This window comes from Octodon degus, unplaced genomic scaffold (assembly GCF_000260255.1).
Source record: "Octodon degus isolate 3935 unplaced genomic scaffold, OctDeg1.0 scaffold00104, whole genome shotgun sequence".
Classification (NCBI taxonomy): domain Eukaryota; kingdom Metazoa; phylum Chordata; class Mammalia; order Rodentia; family Octodontidae; genus Octodon; species Octodon degus.
In genome coordinates, this window is record NW_004524680.1 from 3,214,819 (window position 1) to 3,236,870 (window position 22,052).

The window sequence follows — 22,052 nt, forward strand, 5'->3', positions numbered from 1 at the left end:
CAGGGACCCCGGCCCGACTCAGCGCAGCCATTTCCGCTGGTCTCTTCCTCCCCCTCCCCCAGCTCCTGTCTTTAAAAGCTGGAGGCTGGGCTCGGCCGCAGGCAGAGGAGGCTGCGAGCTCGGAGGCCGGCCCGGTAGAGTCCGAGCGCCAGCCCCGCCCCCGGAGCCCCGCCGCCCCTCCCTCCCCCTCTCTCAACCCGCCCTCCCTGCGCACCCCTCCCCCCGAGGACCCCCGCCCCCCGCCCGCCGCCGCCGCCGCCGCCGCCGCCGCCGCCACTCGCTCCGGCTGCAGAACAATAAAGCAAGCCTCCAGGAGACCCCCGCCAAGGACCCCCGCCTGGCTGCCGAGTCCCTGTGGCCCGCCCCTCTTTCCGGGCGCAGGTTGAGCGCTCCCGGGCGCTGGCCGCGGTGCTGCCCAGACTGGCGCTGGCCGCGGTGCTGAAGCTGCCTGCGCTCCTGCCGCCGCCGCTACTGCTGCCGTGTTCTCCAGGCCCCGCGCCACCGCCCCCGGGGGCATGGGGGGGCGCTAACTGAGGCTCCGCGCGGCGGCGGGGGGGGGGAGGGCAAGGGGGCCGCGGGGCCGGGCCAGCCCTGCACCCATTCGCAGCCTCCGGGCCCGGGACGGAGCGGCTCCCCCCCTCTCCGCCCCCCTCCCCCCTCCCTCCTCCCCCGCCTGTCCAGGGGCGGCACTGCGGGCTGGGAAGCCGGGACCAGAGGAGGGAAGGAAGGAAGAGAAGAGAGGAGAGAGGGGAGGAGAAAGGAAGGAAGGAGAAGACGGAGAAGAGGGGTCCGGAGGGGCACAGGAGGAGACAACCGCACTCGCGCAACAGCATCCACAGGCCACAGTGGGGACTGGTGCTGCCTTTGCCGCTCCTCGGATGGTGACGGGGCCTCGCTGCGGCTGCAGCCCCCTTGAGCCCCGGCTCCGCAGGCCCACAGTGCCGGAGCCCCGCAGGAATCATGCCCAGGTCCTTCCTGGTCAAGAAGGTCAAACTTGACACGTTTTCTTCAGCAGACCTCGACAGCTCCTACGGGCGTGCCCGCAGCGACCTCGGAGCACGACTGCACGATAAAGGTGCGAGCTGGGCTGGGTTAGGGCTGGAGTGAGGGGGACTGGGGGTTTCTGGAAGGGGTGGGTCCTAGAATGTGGGCATAGAGATACAGAATCGGGAAACAGACTCAGGGGACTGACAGAAGGCTGAGGCTGGACCTGGGACAGAGGCAGAGATGGGTACAGGGAGGGAGGTACACAGAGGCAGGTCAGATTCCTGTCAAGACTGGGCAGAGAGTGTGGATGCAGGAAAGAAGACTGGGAAGAGATGTCAGGAAGAGAAGGCACTGACTAACACCCTGACCCTTCAGAGATCGGTACAGCTACTTAGACACCTGATGACATGACAGGACCTAGCCACACAGGGACATGCAGACCCACACCCAGAAACTTGGCCCATCTGACTACCCTCTTCTTTCTTGAGTGAGCCTCCAGGACCCCTGCAAGGGTTATCTGGGGGATGATGGGAGCTCCAGGGAGGAGCCATGGGGCCCAGCATGGCTGCCCACCTGTCAGGGCCAAATAACCAGCAGAGGCAGAGCAGTATCTTCTCTGAAGTCAGGATCAGGGAGGAGGATGCAGGCAAGCTCAAACCAAGGTGCTGGAGGAAGAAGAGGCTCTTTATATCAGAATGCCCAAGTTCAAGGACAACTGTTAGCATGCAGGCAAGGGGGCTGGGAGTGCCAGCAGTATGGGGTGGCAGAGCAAGTGTGACCTGCAGGAGCATGAGCCTGTGTGGGCCCATGTGACTGTGTGTGGCCATGTGACTGTGTGAGCTTGTGTGTGACCCTGTGTGAGTGTGTGCCTGCCTGTGTGCCACTACATGGGACCATGTGACTCAGACCGCTCTGTACCATGTGACCAAGAGTGTGTCTGGGATGGCTGCATATGTAACCCTGCATGAGTAGGTGGTGAGTGCCAGGGTCAGCTTGCAGCCTACCTTAGGAGGAGACCTCAGGGCTAATGGTGACTCACAAGCTGGTGTAACCCTGAAAGAGTCAGAGCCTGCATCTTAAGGAGAGTTTGTCTGTGACTTGAGATTGTGAGGTCCATCTTGTTTCTTGGAGCTGCAGTTACTGGCATGAATGATGCTGCCCTCCTGCAGTTGTCCTTTGAAGGTGTCCCCTGGTGGATGTTCTGGCTGGCAGTTTGCTTACTACAGTCTCCCTAGTCTGGGAAAGCCCCTGCAAGGGATAGGGTTGGGGAGAAGAGGGGCACGGAGGAGCAGGATAGGACTCAGCAGTGTAGAACAGAGTGAGTGACAGGGAAGAGTGGATAGAGGGAGATGGGCAGGGCTCAATGAGGTCCAGGGAGTGATGGGAGAGGTGGAAAATGAGGGGGAGGTGCCCTTGAGGGTCAGAAAAGCTGTGAGAGGCAGAAGTCTCTAGGGCTTGTAGAAGAACTAAGGAGCTAGCATCAAGGCTGGGGGCAGATTCTCAGGGACCCCAGAGAGGCGGGACTGTCGGGGTCCCTGTGCTGGCAGTCCTGGCTTTGTGCGCGGCGGGTCTGCAGTGTGTTGCATAATCAGGGAAAACTGCTGAAGTGGGGAGAACCCGAGGGGGAGGGGGAGGAGGAGGAGGAAGAGGGAAGCGCCGCCCCTCCCCCCTGACCTTGAGGCTCTGTGGAAGGGGGGGCAGCCGCGCCCGAAGACGCGCCTTTCTCCTCCCCCCGCGGGGGCGGGGCACTGGGGCAGCGGGGCGGAGCCGGCCCGGCCCCGGCTCACCCTCTGCTCTGCTCTGTTCTTCTCTCTTCCCCTCCCTGCTGTCTCCATCCTTCCTGCCCCGCGCTCCCCCGGACCTGTCTCCTTTGTCCTCCTCCCTGGTCGCCTGCTCTCGTACCTGTGCCTCGCCTGCCCGGCCCCGTGTGTGTCCCGCCCGACTCCCTGTGCCCCTCCCGTTGTCTGTCTGTCCCGCCCCGGCCTTCAGGATACCTCAGCGACTACGTGGGGCCAGCGTCCGTCTACGATGGCGACGCGGAGGCGGCGCTGCTCAAAGGGCCGTCCCCGGAGCCCATGTACGCTGCGGCTGTGCGGGGAGAGCTGGGGCCGGCGGCCTCGGCGCCACCGCCCACCCCGCGTCCGGAGCTGGCCACCGCCGCGGGAGGCTACATTAACGGAGACGCGGCGGTCAGCGAGGGCTACGCAGCCGACGCCTTCTTCATCACCGACGGGCGCTCGCGTCGCAAGGCCTCCCAAGCCAACGCGGCCACCGCCCCCTCCACTGCTTCAGCAGCGGCCCCAGAACGCGATGCCGGCGGCGGGGGTGGGCCGGGAGCGCGGGGTGCGGGGCCGGGGGCTGGGGGCCGGGGCGGTGCGCGCACAGGGGCTGGCGCCGAGGCTCGCGCGGGGTCAGGCGCCTCCAGCGCCGCAGGCCGGCACGCGTGCGGCGAGTGCGGCAAGACCTACGCCACGTCGTCGAACCTGAGCCGCCACAAGCAGACGCACCGAAGTCTGGACAGCCAGCTGGCGCGGCGTTGCCCAACGTGCGGCAAGGTGTATGTGTCCATGCCGGCCATGGCCATGCACCTGCTCACGCACGACCTGCGTCACAAGTGCGGCGTGTGCGGCAAGGCTTTCTCCAGGCCCTGGTTGCTACAGGGGCACATGCGCTCGCACACGGGTGAGAAGCCCTTTGGCTGCGCGCACTGCGGCAAGGCCTTCGCCGACCGCTCCAACCTGCGCGCGCACATGCAGACGCACTCGGCCTTCAAGCACTTCCAGTGCAAGCGCTGCAAGAAGAGCTTCGCCCTCAAGTCCTATCTCAACAAGCACTACGAGTCGGCCTGCTTCAAGGGCGGCGCAGGCAGCGCAGGCGGCCCCGCGACCCCCGCCCCGCCGCAGCTCAGTCCTGTGCAGGCCTAGGGCGGCAGGCCAGCCGGGTCGGCTCACAGCAATACGGGCCCCCAGGGAAGTCTCCGCCGGCATCCGGGCGGAGGGGCCGGAGGGCGGGCCCCTCCTCACAGCAATAGGGGGAGGGAGCCTGCCTCACCCTGCTCCGCTCGCCAGGGGCCTTGCCAGCCCCTTCAAGCAATAGGGTCCCGAGGGGGACCCACCCCGAACCCCCTTCCCTCTCCTCCAGGGTGCCCCAGGCTTTCTCCCAGCAATAGGGTCGGCCAGACCCAGAACCGAACCTCATCTCTCAGTTGGGTCTCTGAAGATGGGGGTGGGTGAGGTAGGGAATGCCCACCTCCCTCCTTTGCGCCCCTGGACCGCGCTGCAGAGACTCAGGTCTTCCCCACCCCTTTCCAAGCCTTCCAGGCTGGGCCTTAGGCCCACATTTTCAGGGGGTCAATACCTCCCCGGCAGCAGGTCGGGGAGGAGCCAGAGAGGGAATGGCTACAGAGGCATCCTGCCCCATCGGCTTCGCAGACCTCCCGGCTGTGTTCGACGCGTTGGGGACGGGGGAAAGGGGCGGACGGCGGCACCTTGTCCCTCGAATTCTTTCTGGGTCCTCAGTCTGAGCCGCCCTCTTACCTTTCCTCGCATCCTCTGCCAAATCCGAATTCTTCCAGCCCAGCTTCCCAGGTTCTGTCCTCCATAACGAATAATAACGACGCATATCGAATCGCATGGACTTATCCGACCTACTCAGATCCCGCTCCCCCCTGCCCCGGGGCCCCCTCCCTAGTATCCCGGGCTTTCGGTGTTGGAGGACGGATACCCGGGCCGGCAGCGAGGCGTGCTCTGCTCTCTATACACCTCTGTATTCGCTTTGCGGGTAAAGCCCCCTGGGGGGTGCGGACGCGTCGGGTTTCTTTCTTTCTGTATTTGTACGTTTTATTTATGAACGGATTGCACTCGGGTCAGGGAGGGGGCGCCGAACCCTTCCTTCCCGCCGACGCCGGGGGCCTGGGAGGTCCAAGATCTCTTCTTCGCCCCGGAGCCCCGCCCCTAGCTGGGCCCTGCCTCCTGGGAGCCTCGGATCCCACCTCCCTAAGGCCGGCCCCTCCCCCTCCTCCGAGGCCCAGGCCCCGCCCCACTAGGTTGCCAACTTTCGCCCGTCTATGCCAAAGCCTCGGCGGCGACCCCGCCCAAGGGCCCGCCCCATTGGCCGCCGCCTTTGTGACGTCACTGCATGTAGCCCCATCCCGCCTCCCAACCCATCCCGGGGCTGCCCGCTCCCTTTTCCTCTTAGTTAGTCCGATGCCGACTATAGAGCAATAATGCGCACTGCATGCGAAGCTGCCGCAGCCTCTAGAGTTACTGAGAATCAGGTATCCCCCGCCCTAACCACCCCATAGGACCCTAGATCAGGGATGCTGCGCGGGCCGGCCGCGCAGACTTTCTTAACCCCCTTCCCGCTCCCCACGGCAGAGCCCGGCGGGCGGGCATCGTGGTTCCAGGGGCGGGGGCAGGGTGGTTGCACCCAAGGCTCCTCCGTCAGTCGTCCATCACTCATCGATCGTCCATTGGGCATTTATTACTATGTGCCAGGCCCTTTGCTGAGTCCGCCAGAGATGCAGAGACCTTTGGGGAAGTGTATGTCCACTACAGAGGCCCAGTGGGCTTGGGTAGTCTAGGGGCAGACGCAGATGCAGAGCGCCTGGTCCCTGGGCCCATGGTCCCCTTCTCCCCACCTCAGTTCGGCTCCTTGTTGGGCACCTTCAGGCTCTGCCTTTGACTTGGGCCTTGCGTCCCCAGCTCAGGTGGTACAGATCCAGGGCCCAGCTTTACCAGGGCAGCCCTCACAGATGCCCACCCGCTGATTACCTGGCAAGCACGGTTCTGCTGTCAGTGGACAGGGTGCAAGCTGGAGTATATGATGTGGCTTGCCTCATCCCCAGCACCAAGGTTGGTTGCCCCAACCCCCCTCAGCCACCAGGTGTGGTGCCTGCATCGTTTTCCAGCGGGGCCTGCCTGCCTGTGCCGCATGTACAAGCTCACACAGGCGCCTCATGTCGCCCCACTTTGCACCCCTGTCTCCCTACCTAAGGAGAAGGCCAGAAAGTCATTGGCTCACCAGGCTCTCCTGCTTCCCCCACACCCTGCCGCCGTGGAAAGCCATGGGCCCCCTCCTGCCCCCATTACTAAGCAGCACAATAACCGACTTAGTGAATTCAGGTAGAAGGAACGTTTAGGTAGCACCTATTTTGTACTGATTCTACAAGTAGGGCCCGAGGTGCGGGGCCCTCGGGTGGGGGCTGTGGCCGCCGGCCTGCCCCGCCCCCACCCCCGCCTGCGCCCCGCCGCCTTGTACATATTCCTGCCCGGAACAGGCCGGGATTTTTACTCGGGCCGAGCCCTTCTTCTGCCCCCATTTGGGGCTGGGCCGGCCGGACAGACGGACGGACGGACGACAGACCTCCTTCCTAAGCACAATAGCACCAGCTCCCCGGAGCGCCGCACCTCCACAAGGAGAATAAATGCCACTCTTGATAGAATTTGGAGTGTTGGCTGATGTGTTCTTCCTGAGGTGTTTTCCTGATTCTGCAGGCCCAGTTGTGAATAAAGCTGTGGCTCATACCTGGATACAGCTGGCTTGGCTGGCTGAGCCACAACATATCTATTTGTCTGAAGGCAGAATAGTTGGCATTTCCCCTGTTGCAGGTGAATCTGCTATACCAGGAATTGAGAGCAGTAAAGGGCTCTTGCCCAATGTCGGGATCAACCCAGGCTAACTTAGAATGGGCGGAATATGCATAGAAAAGGTTGTAGTCCTCTGATGTGAGAAGCCTCAATTCTCCCCTACCCTCTCTACGTGAGTTTCGACCATCTCTTCAGACCTGATCTGCAGTCAGTTACATCCACAGTGCAGGGTCCCTCTTCCTTTGTAAGACTTCTGATATGCTGTTGGAAGAAATGGGAATGGCAGAGGTTTTGAGGTCAAGCCTCTCCCTATGGCCTGCTGCCTTCATCCTGATCCTCAGACTCAGGGGGTATGCTTCTGCACTGCTGGAGAAAGAACGCCTCTGTGGAAAGCTGTGCTGGGCCAGTTCCAGGGAGGAAGTGCCTAGGGCAGGGAAGCTTCTGAATCCACCCTTGACCCTCAGGGCCTAGACAGGGGGAGCTGAGCTGAGGACATTGGGGGGGTGGGCCCCTTGCTCAACTATGATTCTTGGCAACCAGTAGGCAGATGTGAGTTGAGTACCTGCCCAACAACTATACACAGGTGGTCAAATTAGGTCAGCCCTAGGCCAAGGCCAGAATAGCTGCCTACACCCTGGCAAGAGACCAGACCCATCTGAACTCCATCCAGTGTCTCTTCTATGAAGGTCATGGCTTCTTGGCCTGCTAATGGGGAATGAGCGTTGGCTTCTGGAGTGCTCTACCAGCAATAACAGCAAGAGTAGGGCCAGGGATACATCTCAACAAGCATAAGTGCCTGCCCAACAAGACAAAGGTCCTGAGTTTGATATCCGGTACCAGACAAAGAAAAACAAAAACAACCCAACAGCAAGTGTAAAGGGATACCTGGTACTGGGAAGGGTCAGTGGCCAAACCTCCTACAGGGAGATCCTCACTATGTCTGGGCTGAGTAAGCATTATTTTTCTATTTGTAGGTGAGGAAACAGTATTGGGGAAGAGATAAACTACATGATATGCCTAAGGATGAGAAACCCAGAGGTGCTTTTGACACAGCCTTACCCCAGTCCTCCACCCACACCATTCTGAATCTATATCCTGACATGGCAAAGGCAGGCAAGGAAGCTCCTAGCTGCCCATTCCTTGCCAAAAGACTCCAAAACTGTCAGTGGCTTTTTTTTTTTTTTTTTTGTGGAACCGGGGATTGAACTCAGGCCCTTGGCGCTTGCCAGGGTAAGCACTTATTCTACTGAGTCATCTCCTCAGCCCAACTGTAGTGTCTTGAATGGCCATTTGTGTTTCTCTGGGATTCTGAGGGTGGTGCAACAAGAAGTTATGGAAGCATTCTCCCCAAGGCCTGGTATGACCACATCTCCCTGTTCTTTTCAGTCTACCATGGAAACAACTATCCATTGCACAGAATGGGTGGTACAGACCACCAAACCATGATTTCCTGGCCAACCAGCCACACACACTAGTCTTTTTTTTTTTTTGGCAGTACTGAAGGCAAAATAGTTGGCATTTCCCCTGTTGCAGGTGAATCTGCTGTACCAGGAACTGAAAGCAGTAAAGGGCTTTTGCCCAATGTCGGGGTCAACCCAGGCTAACTTAGAATGGGTGGAATATGTATAGAAAAGGATCAAACTTGGGACCCTGTGCATGCCAGTCAGGCACTTATGCCATTGAGTTGTCTCCTTTGCCCAGTCCTTAACAAACTTATCTTCCCTGACCTTTCTTCTTTTCTTGGTGCCCTGGGCTGTACCTTATTTTCAATTTTTGGGTTTGCTAGAGTTTGTGTCAGGCAACACTGGTTCAGCTTCACTCAGCTGGCTAGCATCTCCTCCCTGGTGGCTCTAGTACACCTTCTGGTCACCCTCCTATGAAGATCATTTACTGACTTATTGCTTTGAGCTAGGCATAGTCAAGATAGCCACCGCTATCTTAACCTTTCATTCATCAAGGGCTGGTGAGCTATGCCTCTCTGGGCCTATTGGAAGGCTGAACTGTCAACCTTCTGCGAGCAATGTCCTAGAGTTGGCTGGCGCTCTAGTTCTTGGTTCTGTATTGGAGTATGGTACTGCTAAAGTATACTAGCTGGGGAGAGAGGAGAGAGTGAGGGGGTAGTAGAGCTCCTATACCTCCTCTCCCTAGGCTCCAAAGGGGACAGTCTTTCCTGGCTTCCTTTTTGAGGTCAACATTCAAAAAGGACTACCCCTGCCTGGCCCTAGTCCAGCTACATCCTATTATCATACACTGGGTTGAACAGATTTATTATGGGAGACTGGGTAGGAAATGAGATAGTCCTGAGCCAACAAGGCCCACCCATGAGGAGCTTTCTGGCTGATAGGGTAGTCCTCAACATGCTTCACAGATACTTGCTATGTAGCACCGGCTTCTGATGTCTGGCCTACAATCAACTAAAAACGACCTGCGCAAGAACAGGTCATAGGTAGGAAGCCTCGAAGGTCAAAGGTAGTAGAAGCTGGATGAGGTCGGTGGGACGCCTCAGACCCAAGATAGTTTGTTCGAGAGGTCTTATGTTTCTGCTATTCAACGTGTATCCGGGGAAATCAGACCTGCACTTGGCATCCGGTGCAGAATGCATGCCAGGCCAAATGGGCTCCGAAGCAGCCACGGTGGCTGATCAATTGCTTCATTCAGGCAAACGTACAGGCTCTTTTCTGGCTCGATCCTGATCTGGTATTTGTGTTATAGTTCCCGCCGGCTTTGTGCTCAGACATGAGCCCTGGGACAGGGCAGTCAGACGGTAGTGTACGACACCATTCGTAGTTGACCTACACCCCAAATGGTTCCCCGAGCCAAAGGATGACGAAACCCTGTGTTTACAGAAGTGGGACAAGGGGCCAGCAAGAAGTCAGGGTAAAGTGTCCAGCTGTCAGAGAGGTGGGCGCTGGCGCAGTCTTCGAGCTGCTGGGCCACACCAAGTTGAATTTCTGACTTTTCCTCAGGGACCCGAGAACCGAGACTACACAAGACCCAGACCTGCCCAGGCAGCTCCGTGACTGCGACTCCCAGGGTGCTCTGCGCTGCGGCTGAGGCTCCGCCTCTCGCCGGTCGCGGACTACAAATAAGCGCACACATTTACTACCCGCTAGTCAGGGGCTTCCGGCCAGTGAGTGGTTTAGGAGCGGCTACGGCGGCCGACAGGGGGCGGTGGCGGCCGTTGCCAAGAGTCCGGAGGCTGGGTTGCGGGGTCGCGGGCCCCGGCTGGACAAGACTGGGGCGGCGCGGCTGAGGCCATGGGGGACCGCAGCGGTGCGGGCAGCTCCCGGCGCCGGAGGACTGGGTCGCGGTCCTCAGGCCAGGGCGGAGGTGGGCCCGCGGCTGCGGCGGAGGACGTGCGAGACGCGATCGCAGGCCCCGACGTAGGAGCCAGGGGGGACGCGCCGGCCCTGGTCCCGGACAAAGACGGAGACGCCGGAGTGAGCAGCGGCCCCTTGGACCTGAGGTAGAGGAATGCCTTACCGCACTTCTCTGACCCCAGACGCTGCTCTGTTTCTCTGGAGCGGCCCCAGTGGTTCGGTCTTAAACCCGGGGACCATTGTGCCCTAAGGGGACACCGAAGTTTTGGTGCAAAGGGTCAGCTGCCAAGGTCACACCATGGGTCGAGGAGCGAGCACGCGGAGGGGGGAGGGGAGCGAGCTGGCAGGTGGGCACCCCTCTGACAGGTCCTCAAAGATTGGCGCCTATCCTGTAACTCTGCCTTCGGGTTTGGAAGGAGGTGCGTGAGGACTTGAGATGGCCCTCAGAAGGGCCACCTCGCGGAGTACCCTCGGGGTGGGGAAAGGCTCCCAGAAAAGGCTGGTGTGCCAGGGACGGCCCGCCTGGTCTCAGCTTCGGCCCACCTGGTCTCAGCGCCGTCTGTAATCAGGAGAGTGGGCGTCTGCTCAGGGAAGGGGGCATTGCGGGAGCTTTCTTGTCCTTGAAGATCCTCCTGAGAGTTCATCCCTCACCCACAGGCTGGGGAGGTCTTGAGCCTTGCAGAAGTGCCCATTGGAGAGGCAGAACAGGTCTTATGTCAGAATTTTCGTTCTCTGGTTGGAGCATAGGAGTTTGAGGTGGAGGTACTTACAGGTGGGCCCTGCTTGACTGACATGTCAGCATGAGGTCATCCACCATGGCCGATGATGAGAACTTGGTAGCCTGGGCATTAGTTTCCTCCTCCAAACTGTCCCTGAGGTCACCCCAAGCCTTTTTTTTTTTTTTTTTTTTTTTTGTGGAACTGGGGATTGAACTCAGGCCCTTGCGCTTGTCAGGGGAGCACTTATTCTACTGAGGCATCATCTCTGCCCCTGGCTTTCATATGCATCCTCAGAGACTCTGGCTCAGGGAGCAGCTGAGAAGCTAGGAGGAAGTAGGTGGGTAATGACAGTGACTTACTTTCTTAATAAACAAGCCTTTCTAAAGCGTGGGGAGGCAGGGAAGGGAGGACAGCTGTGGTGCAGGCTGTATCACTTCCCTTGGAATTCTCAAGGCTCACCTGGCAGATAAGATAACCATAGTGTAAGGCATAGGAGGCATAGTGTGAACAAAGGTCAGGTGAGGAGTCATGAAGGCATTACTGGGGAGGAGGCTAACCCTCCTGAGAGGGGCACTGACTTCCTGTACCTCCTGCCTGAAAAGTCTAAAGTCCTGGAGTTGGCCCTCCAGTGATTGCCCCATTTCTTTCTCTCCAGGAGGTAGGGGGAATGGCTAATAGGACTTCTGGGATGGTTGGGAATTGGGGTTCTTTGTGAGATTGAGGGGAGATCCCACCAGATCACCACCTAGGGATAGGCAGAGGGAGTAGTCATGTTCCTGTTAATGGCCAGAAAGCCTTTTGTGACTGCTGGCATGGGGCTCCTGTGAGGCAAGTGGGAAAGGCCAGTTTAGTGGAGGTCTTGTGTCATTAAACAGAGCAGTGGTAGATGGTAGGGCACTGCCCAGGTCTGGAAAAGAGAGCTAGTTGATAATTTGCTTGTGGATAGGTTCTATGTGTTTGTCTTTTAACCCTGGGAATGAAGCAGGGCTCAAGGCCTGTTGGTAAGGGTGCTAGACTCCCATTTTTTTTTTTTTTTTTAATGTATTTAGTACAGGGTCTCATTACACAGAATAGACTAGTGATCCTCCTGTTTTTACCCTCCCAAGCGCTGGGATTACAGGCATGCGCCACCACACCCAGTCTCAGTTGGACATCTCTCAGTGCTCCCCGGGGCGGGGCCGGCACAGCAGGCCTGGGATTGAACCCTGGCCCCTGTGTCTGCCTAAGCAGACACTAAGCTATCTGGCCAGCCCAGTTCTTTATCTTTCTTTCTTTTTTTTTTTTTTCTTTTGAAGTCAAGGTCTCGGGGCTGGGAAGATGGCTCAGTAGAATAAGCGCTTTCCTGGCAAGCACAAGGGCCTTAGTTCAATCTCCAGTTCCACCAAAATAAAAGCAGAAGGAAAAAAAAAAAAAAAAAGACAAGGTCTTGCCAATAAAGAAAGAGAAAGAAAGAGAGACAGACAGACAAGATCTTGCTATGCAGTTATGTAGTTCAGGCTGGGCTCTTAACTCCCTATTTAATCCAGCGTGGCTTATGGAGATCCTCCTGCCTCAGGCTCCCAAGTGCTGAGATAACAGGAGTAGGAAACCATGCCTGGGCCTATTTTTATTTTTTGTCTTTTTGAGACCAGGTCTCACCATTAAGTTCAGGCTGGCCTTGAACTTACTCTATAGCCTAAACTAGGCTTGAACTTGCAGTGATCCTTTTGTCTCAGCCTCCCAAATGCTGGGATCACAGGTGTGTATCACAATGCCCTACTTTTTACTTTTTGTTTTGTATTTTACTTTAAAAAATTATTTAATTTGATTTATTTTTTCTAGTCATATAGATTTTATTAATGTTAAAACTTTTTCAACAGCATAATTTCATTTAATATAAATCAGTTTCACAGAGCAGTCTTTTTTTTTTTCAAATCAAATTGGTAGGACAGTTTCAATAATTAACACATTGCATACATTCTTCCTAGTGGTTAATTGCTGTACAAGATGTGGACATGATATCCTATTTACAAACACCATTAGAACAAATCGCTCTATTCATTAAGAGAATGTAACTATATATCTATCCTAACCACTCTGAATACACAGATACAAAATGGACATTCATAAAAAATTATTTTAAAGAAAAGGAAATAAAAACAAAATTCCAAAACAGTATGATAGGAGGGTAACAATGGTTAATATACTGTACATTGTTATCTTTAGTTACTCAGATATATGAGATATCAGCATTTTGCTGTGTAGTTCAGTCTTATTTTATTTTTTTTTTGTTTTGTTGGGTTTCTTGTTTTTTTTTTTTTGGCAGAACTGGGGCTTGAACTCAGATCCTTGTGCTTGCTAGGCAAGTGCTTATTCAACACTAGGCTGAGCCATCTCCCCAGCCCCCTCAGGCTCATCTTGAATTCACTGTGTAGCCCCAGCTGAGCTCAGACTCTACAGTAGTTCTCCTGCCTCAGGCTCTTAACTTTTTTTTTTTTTTTTTTGCGGTACCAGGGATTGAACTCAGGACCTTGAGCTTGCCAGGCAGGGGTTTATTCTACTGAGCTATGTCCCTGGCCCCATGCCTCTGCCTCTTGAGTGCTGGGATTATAGACATGTGCCACCATGCCTGGATGGACTCCATTCTTCCTGTTGGTGGACCAGACTTTAGTCTGGCTACCCTCCTGAGAATGGGCCAAAGCTCACCCTTCTTTTACCAGTCTTCTTCCCTGCTTATTGCTGCATTTGGCCCAGTCCAGCCTTCCACTCTGCTTTTGCTTGCATGGTTGCTTTATTTATTTATATTTATATTTATTTTTAATTTCTGTGTATTTAGTACAGGGTCTATAGGGTCTAACTACACAGATCGAATTCATAATCCTGTTTTCATCGTCCCAAGTGCTGGGATTACAGGTGTACACCACTGCACCCAGTCTCAATCGCCATCTCAGTGCGCCCCAGGGGCGGGGCCAGCACAGCATGCCGGGAATCAACCCCAGTCCCTGCATCTACCTAAACAGGCACTTTAATCTGCTGAGCTATCTGGCCAGTCTTCCGTTTGCTTTATTGAGCTCTCATCTTCTCCCCTCCCCAATACTTCCTGCTTACCTTGGGCTGAGCAGATGAACCAGGTATCTGTTCATTTCTTCTGCCCTATGGAAAGGTGAGGCAGCATTTGTGTTTTGCCTGCTGTTTACACTTACAGGCTTTGGACACTGTAGCTGGCCCTTGGTTTATGACCACACTAGGCTGAATTTTCTGGTTTTGGGTTCTTGGCGAACCTTTTATTTATTTATTTATTTATTTAAATTTAGTTCTTAGACTTAGCTTTTATTTCTTTTATTATTATTTTTTGCCTGCTCAGTCCACCCTGAGGGTGGGACTGGCACAGCATATGGTGCTGGGGATCGAACTGCAGTCCTCTGCACCTGCCTAAGCTTACCTAAGCAGGGGCTTTAGACCGCTGAGCTATCTCGCCAGCCCTTGGCGAACCTTTTAGAGTGTTAAGGTTATAGCTCAGTAGGCATAAGTGCTTGCCTGACAACTGCAAGGTCCTGGGTTTGATCCCCAGTATCACAAAACAAATAAATAAATAAAGCTTTTAATGATAATAGCCCACTTGGGCACACATGCCATAGGTTAGTCATTACTGTCCTAGGGTGTTTGGCTCAGAAAGTCCTTCTTATTTCTTGCACCCCAGGGGTTGGCCAGAGGGTGGCATAAACGAAATGTTAAAGAGCTGGCAGCTGGAAGGAGAACTGGCACTCTGTCCTGATTCTGCTTGGCCCTAGAGCTAGACCGTGTGGTCCTTGAAAAGTCATTGGAGGGGCTGGTGAGATGACTCAGTGGTCTGAAGCACCTACTTAGAACAAGCTTAGCAAAGCACAGGGACCATGGTTCAATCCCCCAGCACCACTTGCCAGCTAGCCCCGTCCCCTGGTGGGCTGAGCTGACCACACACACACACACACACACACACACACACACACAAATTTAAAAAAAAGTCATTGGAAGCTTAGCCATTGGGTATGATACAGACCTTGGCATGTGCATTGTGGGGATGGCTGTTATCTTACAGGTGAGAATGAGTGAGAGACAGGAAAGAGAGGACACTGCCTGGAGTCCACTTGGTTAGGCTTGGAGCTTTAGGAGAAAAAGGCTGTTTCTTGTCCTTTTGGCTCGGGGGAGTGGGTGTAGGACAGCTGAAAGGCACAGAATACTGGCAGGCCATCCAGTGGGTTAGAGAGTGTCAAAGTCAGCTCTTGGCAGGGCTGGCCAGTTTCCGCCTCTCCTCTTGCCATCCCTGTGGCCTGCCCTCCAGCCCATTTGCTGCTGACCACATTGGCAAGCGTGTATCCTAGTATGCCTTGGTATATGGAGGGGTTCTTCCCCTGGGTCAGAGACCTCTGACTTGGGAGGGGTCAGCACAGCTGAGCTGTGTGTAGTGTGGCTGCTGCCTAAAGATGGACCTGGTTCATAGGCCATGGAAGGACCTAAGGACATGTGTGGGTGGTCCCTTGGTGTCCCACAGGGAGGAGTTGAAAAAGCTCTCAGAATATTGTCTTTGGGGGCCTAGGTTTTAGCTATGTGGTGCAGTGCCTGCCTGGCAAGTGTGAGGTCCTGAGTTTGATTCCAGGTACCCATATTATAGAAAAAAAAAAAAAAAAAAGTAACTTAGGATATTGTCTTTGGCAAGAAAGATTTCCTATTCCTGTTTTCATTTTGGAGATGAACATAGAGGTCACACTGTTTTGAAATAGTCATGATGATATGAAAACAGCAAATGATGGTGGTGGCTCAACACAGCCAAAAGGGTTGGGGATCAGTTCTCGTTTTAGTAAATGGGCTTCAGCCTGGAGGACAGGGGGATTGGAGATGCCTAGTCTAGCAGACAGGTCTAGAGAAGCTATCTGCTTGCTTCATGGGGCTAGGGCACTGGGGAGGACAGGCAGTGAGTGTAGCTAGTTGGGGGTAGTGCTATTTGTTAGTTATAAAGGTAAGGACAGAGCTTGGAAGAAGTATTTAGGTAAGACCACAGTTTCACTGTGTGTGTCAAAATAGACTTGAGTAGATCCAGGAAGCACAGGCCTGAATCTGGGAGAGGGGGCTGGACAATGGTTGGGACTAGGGTTAATATAGAGCTGTCGACCATGGTGTTTCAGTCTGAGAAGGGCAGGAAGGTCTACTGGGAGATAATGTGGAGGAAGCCAGGTGCCAAGCAGACACTGATCTGAGGGTCAGAGGTTGGCCCTGTTAACACTGCCCTTTAGCCTCCTTGGCCCTTCTTTACCTGGGTGAGTGCTCAGCTGTTGACTCTGACCAAAGCCATGCTTTTTTTCTGGGCAAGACCAGTTCTAAGAGGATATCTGTGTTATGGTGCCTCTGCTACCCTTACCCGGCTCCCACTGCCCAGATTCTGTGAGGTATACATGGGTGTGGTAAGAGGAAAAGGGAGGCACTGGCCTCTCTTACGAAACAAAGAACTTGCTCTGTGCTGTATGTGGCTTCCTGGTGGCATTGCTGCTGGAGGCCAAGGCAGGGCTGCAGGTGATGAGTGAGCAAGGGTGCTGCTTCCTAGCACATAGGCTGTGATCTTGTTCCTGTTGTCTTTGGCTTGGGCAGAGCCAAGATCCAGCCCCAGTGGCCTTTCTGCCACTCTCAGTACTCCTCTTCACAGGCGGGGTCTGTTGGTGTCTTCCACTCCAATACGGGTGGGTGCTTTCACAAATGGGACCTGCTTCTGCTGCAGGGTCCTTCCATCAGATATCTGGCTCACAGCTTGACTCTTAGCACTTCCAGTCTAGACATGACCACAGAGCTTATGAACGTGGACCACGTCAAGGTGCATATTAGGCATAATGTTTGGTCAGCTGCTTTATTGAGTTCCTGTGCTCCCTCAGGCCTGGAAGAAGCTCTTCTGGGCTGTAGTGAGGACTCCTGGTCTTCTTAGGTGGCTGATGGGCCTACTGATCTGGGTGGACTCCACCCTTACCCTTTTTCCCAGCACTGCAGTGCTGGATACTTCACATATTCATGGGTTGGATTCTTCTGGTGGTTTGAGTCTGGTTGTAGTCGGGGCCTTTGGGGAGCAAGGGCAAGCTCCTGGCATGGGGAGCTTAAGCCATGTAGGCCCAGCCAGCTCCAGCCTGCTGTGATGTGCCCCCTTTCAATGCCTAAGGAAGGCCTCTGGGTGCTCCTGTAAACTTTGCTCCCTACAGACCATGTGGCTGCTGCCATAGTTTAGGCTGGCTTCTCCTTCTACTGTAAGTGTAGAGTGGGGTATGTGAGCAGAAAAGATAGGTTATAGTGGTAGACCCAGCCTTCCTGTTGGCATCTCCTTACCGAAGAGCCTGTCCCCTGCTCTGCCAGGTGCCATCGCCTGCAGGATTCTTTGTTCAGCTCTAACAGTGGCTTCAGCAACTACCGTGGCATCCTGAATTGGTGTGTGGTGATGCTGGTAAGTAGACTGGGGTATTGGAGCAGGCCTACCTGTAGGCAGGTATGGCAGAGCTGTCTGGGCTGGCATTATCCTGGGCATAGGTTCTGTACCAGGGGTGTAAGAGCACATTATAGCTACCCTTATTTAAAAAAAAAAAAAAATTGCAGCTGCCCCGGGAAGACCATAGCCCATGTGGCTGCCATCCCTGGGCTGGCGAGGAAAGCAGAGGTGGTACTTGCACTGGTCACACAGGGGTCTTGTTGGATACCAGGAGGGCATGGGGGTAGTGGGGAGGCTTAGCATTACACCTGGAGCTCAAGGACTTAGGCTGTGATCTGTGTCTCTGGGGTACAGGGTCCTCTTGGCCATGTGGGGTGGGCAGAGAGAAGGGGCATTCTGTGGGAATGTGTGGTCTTGTGCTGTGGGAACCCCCAATACTCTATAGCTACAACTGCTCTAGAAGCCCCTGACTCCTTATCCTTAGCTTTGGGTCCTAGTGAAGCTTGGAGGGGTGTCCAATGTCTGCAGGCTCTGGGACCTAGTTTTCACTGGCACTTTGTGGGGGCATGGCCATAGCCCCACCCCAGAGGCCAGTTGGAGTCCAAGGCTCAAAGGGGCAGCCTGAAGGGTGGGTCTAGGGCAAGGTGCTGCTTGTGCTCGGTTTTTGTCACTCAGGGCTGATATGGTCCAAGGCCTTTGACCCCTACCCATGTGTCAGCCTCTGCTTTAGGCACAGCTTATGTGGCTGTCAATGTAGAAGGGCTCCACCTACCACCACCTGCCATATCCTGTTGGGGATCATGAGGCCTAGAGGGTGAGATCGTGGGCACAAGGCCAGCCTAGCACTCAGGAGATGACATGTCCCATTTTTAACCCAGGCTGGGGTCTGTAAAGAGGTTACTGGCCAGGGAAGCCCTCATCCAGGCCAGGCAGCACTGTGTATTCTCTTGGCACCCTTTGGCCCAGTAGGCGTAGGTCACAGCTGTTCTGGTTTCCATCAGTCCTCTCTATATATGGTATGTGCCTTGTGGATGCTCAGGAGGGTCCACAGTGTGGGTGACAATATGGAATTCCGAGTACTGAGGCAGCAGGCTAGCAGGACAGCTTTCCCTTGTAGTGTTCCCTTGCTGGTGTTGCTTTTCCACAGCACCATGACCTCTACTGTTTCAGACTTGAGCTCTGGGCAGTTGGATGATGTGGTGGCATCAGTACCTGGCTTTCAGGTGCTTTGCAGGTGAGATAGAACAGGCGAACCATCTAATCCCATGCCAGAGCCAGGAGCCTGTTTTGATGGCAGGGGAAGAAGGGCCTGTGTCCGTCCTTAGAGACTGTATTGGGCCTCAGACGTTAGTCTTGTAAAACAGCTGAGGCAGGGCAGGGACAAAGTACCTCCTGTCTCTCTCAGCTATGATGAGATCTTCCCTCCGCTTCTAGGGCCTACCATCCCGTTGAAGCCTCTTGCTGCCAAGCTGGGCACTGCAGGGACCAGCCTGGCTCATGGGCTAGCACAAGGCCTCCTCACTCCCAAACTAGTCCTTGGGGTTCAGCCCAGGCTAGTTTCTCCTAGCAGGCATGACTTTGGGGATGACACCTAGTGGCAGACTAAGGGTTTGGCTTTGGGTTCCTCAGTGGTTCAGCTTGGTGAGAAGAATAAGTGCTATGAACTACAGGTCTGCTTTCTACTGGAAATGTCTGTAGTAGGGTTAGCCCCTCTGCATGGGATAGTGAGATACACCTCTCCGATCTGTACTGACTAGTTTGTGGTAAATCTCAGCATTTAGTGTGAAGACCAGAGGGACTGGGTCTGTAACGCAGAGGATGCCACCCTGACCTCTTGCTCCAGGGGTGTTAAAGGGAGCTGGGAGGTACTAGTGGGATTCTGGTCAGTCCTCAGAGGGATGAGCCCTCTTGATGTTCTCTTGCAGATCCTGAGCAATGCTCGATTATTTTTGGAGAACCTCATCAAGTGAGTACTTTTTAGAGGCCCTACCCCCAGGCCTGGGTCTACAACCACTCAGGCCCCTACTGCTCCACCCCTAGGTATGGCATCCTGGTGGATCCTATCCAGGTGGTGTCTATGTTCCTGAAGGATCCCTACAGCTGGCCTGCCCCATGTCTGATCATTGGTGAGCTGGGCTCTAAGGAGGGCCATGGGTGGGCACAAGGTGGACTGGGCCCTGAACCTGCCCTATGATGCTTCTGTTCTCAGTGGCCAATGTCTTTATTGTGGCTGCATTCCATATTGAGAAGTGTTTGGCAGCGGTAAGCAGTATCTGTTCTTTCCCTACCACAGTCCTTGGAGGCCTGTCCCAGAGGCCTTAAGTATGTCCCCACCCCCCAACAGGGCACCATGACAGAGCAGGTGGGGCTGCTGCTGCACGTGGCCAACCTCGTCACTATTCTCTGCTTCCCAGCAGCTGTGGCCTTACTGGACAAATCCATCACTCCAAGTATGCCTCCATTCTTCCTGGGCCAGCCCTGATTCAGCCTCATGGCTTGGATCCCCAGGGTATGTGGTGGGTTGTGGCTGAGCATGCCTTTTCTGCAGTGGGTTCCGCGCTGGCCCTGACAGCGTACACCATCCTCTTCCTCAAGCTCTTCTCCTACCGGGATGTCAACCTGTGGTGCCGACAGCACAGGGCTAAGTCCAAGGCTGGTGAGGGATTTGGGGGCTGGGCCTACCTCAAAGGCTGTGCCTGGATAGCAAACCCCACTCCACCCTCTGCCCTCATTTGCTTTCAGCCTCTGCAGGCAAGAAAGCCAGTGGGGACAGTGCCCAGGGTGCTGTCAGCTACCCAGACAACCTGACCTACCGTGGTGAGCACCTTTGCAGATGGGGTCTGGGCCCTGTGTATGGGAGGGAACAGTCAGATCTCTGTTGATTCCAGCCACTCATTCCCTTCCAGATCTCTATTACTTCATTTTTGCTCCTACTTTGTGTTACGAACTCAACTTTCCTCGTTCACCCCGAATCCGAAAACGCTTTCTGCTGCGGCGGCTCTTTGAGATGGTAAGGTTTGTTCCCTGGAAAAGCCACCAGGGGCAGGACCTGGTAGTGGCTGGGATTTTAGTGACTGCTCTCTGGGTTTTTCCCTCAGCTGTTCTTCATCCAGCTCCAGGTTGGCTTGGTCCAGCAGGTGAGTGGGGGAGACAGGGGGTGGATGGTAGGGCCAGCATGGCTGAATTTGACATGGTGCCCTCCTTTGCAGTGGATGGTCCCCACCATCCAGAACTCCATGAAGCCCTTCAGGGTGAGCATCTCACAGTCTTACAGCTGGGGTGTAGGTGGGGGAGGCAGAGATTGAAGCAATCTTTCTCTGCAGGATATGGACTACTCACGTATTATTGAACGTCTCTTGAAGCTGGCGGTGAGTGTCACTGGCTGGCAGTTGGGTGGAGTCTGAGGGTGAAATTGTTCTATAACCTAGAGCCCCTCCCTCTACAGGTACCCAACCATCTCATTTGGCTCATCTTCTTCTACTGGCTTTTTCACTCCTGCCTGAATGCTGTGGCAGAGCTGATGCAGTTTGGAGACCGGGAGTTCTACCGAGACTGGTGGTGGGTGGCCCTGAGAATGGCCCTGGGGGCTTGGTAGGTCACAGGGTATCCTACTTATCCTGTTGTCTCTGACCCCCAGGAACGCAGAGTCTGTCAACTACTTCTGGCAGAACTGGAATATCCCGGTGCACAAGTGGTGCCTCAGGTGGGTGGTTGTGTGCATATCGGGTATGGATATAGCCTGGGGCTCTTGCCAGGACCTCATCCCATAGCTACTTCCTCTCTAGACACTTCTACAAGCCCCTGGTTCGACGAGGCAATAGCAAATGGATGGCCAGGACAGGAGTGTTCCTAGCCTCAGCCTTTTTCCATGAGGTCAGTGCTCTGTGGGTGTCTCAACTCACCTTGGGACATGAGGGTGGCCAATGGTTGTGACACTAACACCACCTAATCCCTTCTCTGCAGTATGTGTTGAGCATCCCCCTGCGAATGTTCCGCCTCTGGGCCTTCACAGCTATGATGGCTCAAGTAAGTAAACTGCCTTGCTAGCCTACCTCCTACCTGTTTGTGCCAAGCCCCATTTTTTATAGTTACTATAGCTGATGAATCTTATCTCCACTTGTTGCCAGGTTCCGCTGGCCTGGATTGTGGGCCGCATCTTCCAAGGCAACTATGGCAATGCAGCTGTGTGGCTGACACTCATCATTGGGCAACCGATGGCTGTGCTCATGTATGTCCATGACTACTATGTGTTCAACTATGAGCCCTCAACAGCAGGGGCCTGAGCTGCTCCCGAGTCTGGCTTCTCTTCATTGCCCATAGCCAGAGCCAACAGTTGTCTTCTGCCTGGGCCTGGAGTTCTTTAGGTGGCCTGACTGCTTACATCCTTCTGCCCTGGAAGGCCTCTATGCCCCTATGGGGCGCTCTTCTGTTCCCATCACAGATGTCAACAGTAATATCCAGCTGGTGGAGTGTCTTGAGTATGCTGACCAGGGATCAAGGGTGTCAATAAAAGTGCTGTCTGGAGTGACTTCCCTCAGCTGCTTGGGGGTATGGGGACTGATGGGAAGGGCTGCTCAAACCCAGTGAGGCCAGTGGTCCTTATGCTTCCAGCTAAGACTGTGATGTTGTATTTGGGTTTCACCGTACCCTTCCACTTCAGTCAGCAGCCACCTTAAGTGTCAGTGACCTTGGGTATATGGACAAGCTTGCTTAGTTGCAAGAGTAGGGCACAAGCATTAAAGGGATGATGTAGCCTAGCTGAAGGTGAACAGCAAGGCAGGGTTTGGGGGTGAAGGTCCAGCTGAAGTCATACTTATTGTCCTGCCCTTTCCTTTCTTACCATATGTAGAGCTAGGGCTCTGTGGACCCCAGGGTAAGATGAGATTCCCTGACCAATCTAGACACCTTATACTCATCCTTTGCTTGGGAAAAGATGCTCAACCTTCCTGGGTGTGGACTTCACATGGGAGTGGGCTTCAGATGGGTAGGCCAGTCACCAAATGTTCAGGGCTTTTCTCAC

General features: G+C 55.0%; 2 protein-coding genes across 2 annotated transcripts; both read left to right on the plus strand.

The window, feature by feature from the left end:
* The first annotated feature begins 845 nt into the window (after window positions 1–845).
* Scrt1 (scratch family transcriptional repressor 1) lies at window positions 846–4,026 on the plus strand. The gene is made up of 2 exons (XM_004638875.2): window positions 846–1,075; window positions 2,977–4,026. Exons 1-2 carry the CDS (start codon window positions 961–963, stop codon window positions 3,909–3,911), a joined length of 1,050 nt encoding a protein of 349 aa, XP_004638932.1. The 5' UTR covers window positions 846–960; the 3' UTR covers window positions 3,912–4,026.
* A 5,642-nt stretch (window positions 4,027–9,668) lies between these two features.
* On the plus strand, window positions 9,669–21,561 carry Dgat1 (diacylglycerol O-acyltransferase 1). The gene is made up of 17 exons (XM_004638876.2): window positions 9,669–10,041; window positions 16,963–17,050; window positions 18,958–18,998; window positions 19,073–19,158; window positions 19,242–19,294; window positions 19,377–19,482; window positions 19,581–19,688; window positions 19,775–19,849; window positions 19,939–20,042; window positions 20,131–20,169; window positions 20,242–20,283; window positions 20,356–20,400; window positions 20,478–20,590; window positions 20,670–20,735; window positions 20,818–20,905; window positions 20,996–21,058; window positions 21,160–21,561. Exons 1-17 carry the CDS (start codon window positions 9,833–9,835, stop codon window positions 21,313–21,315), a joined length of 1,482 nt encoding a protein of 493 aa, XP_004638933.1. The 5' UTR covers window positions 9,669–9,832; the 3' UTR covers window positions 21,316–21,561.
* Window positions 21,562–22,052: the final 491 nt, after the last annotated feature.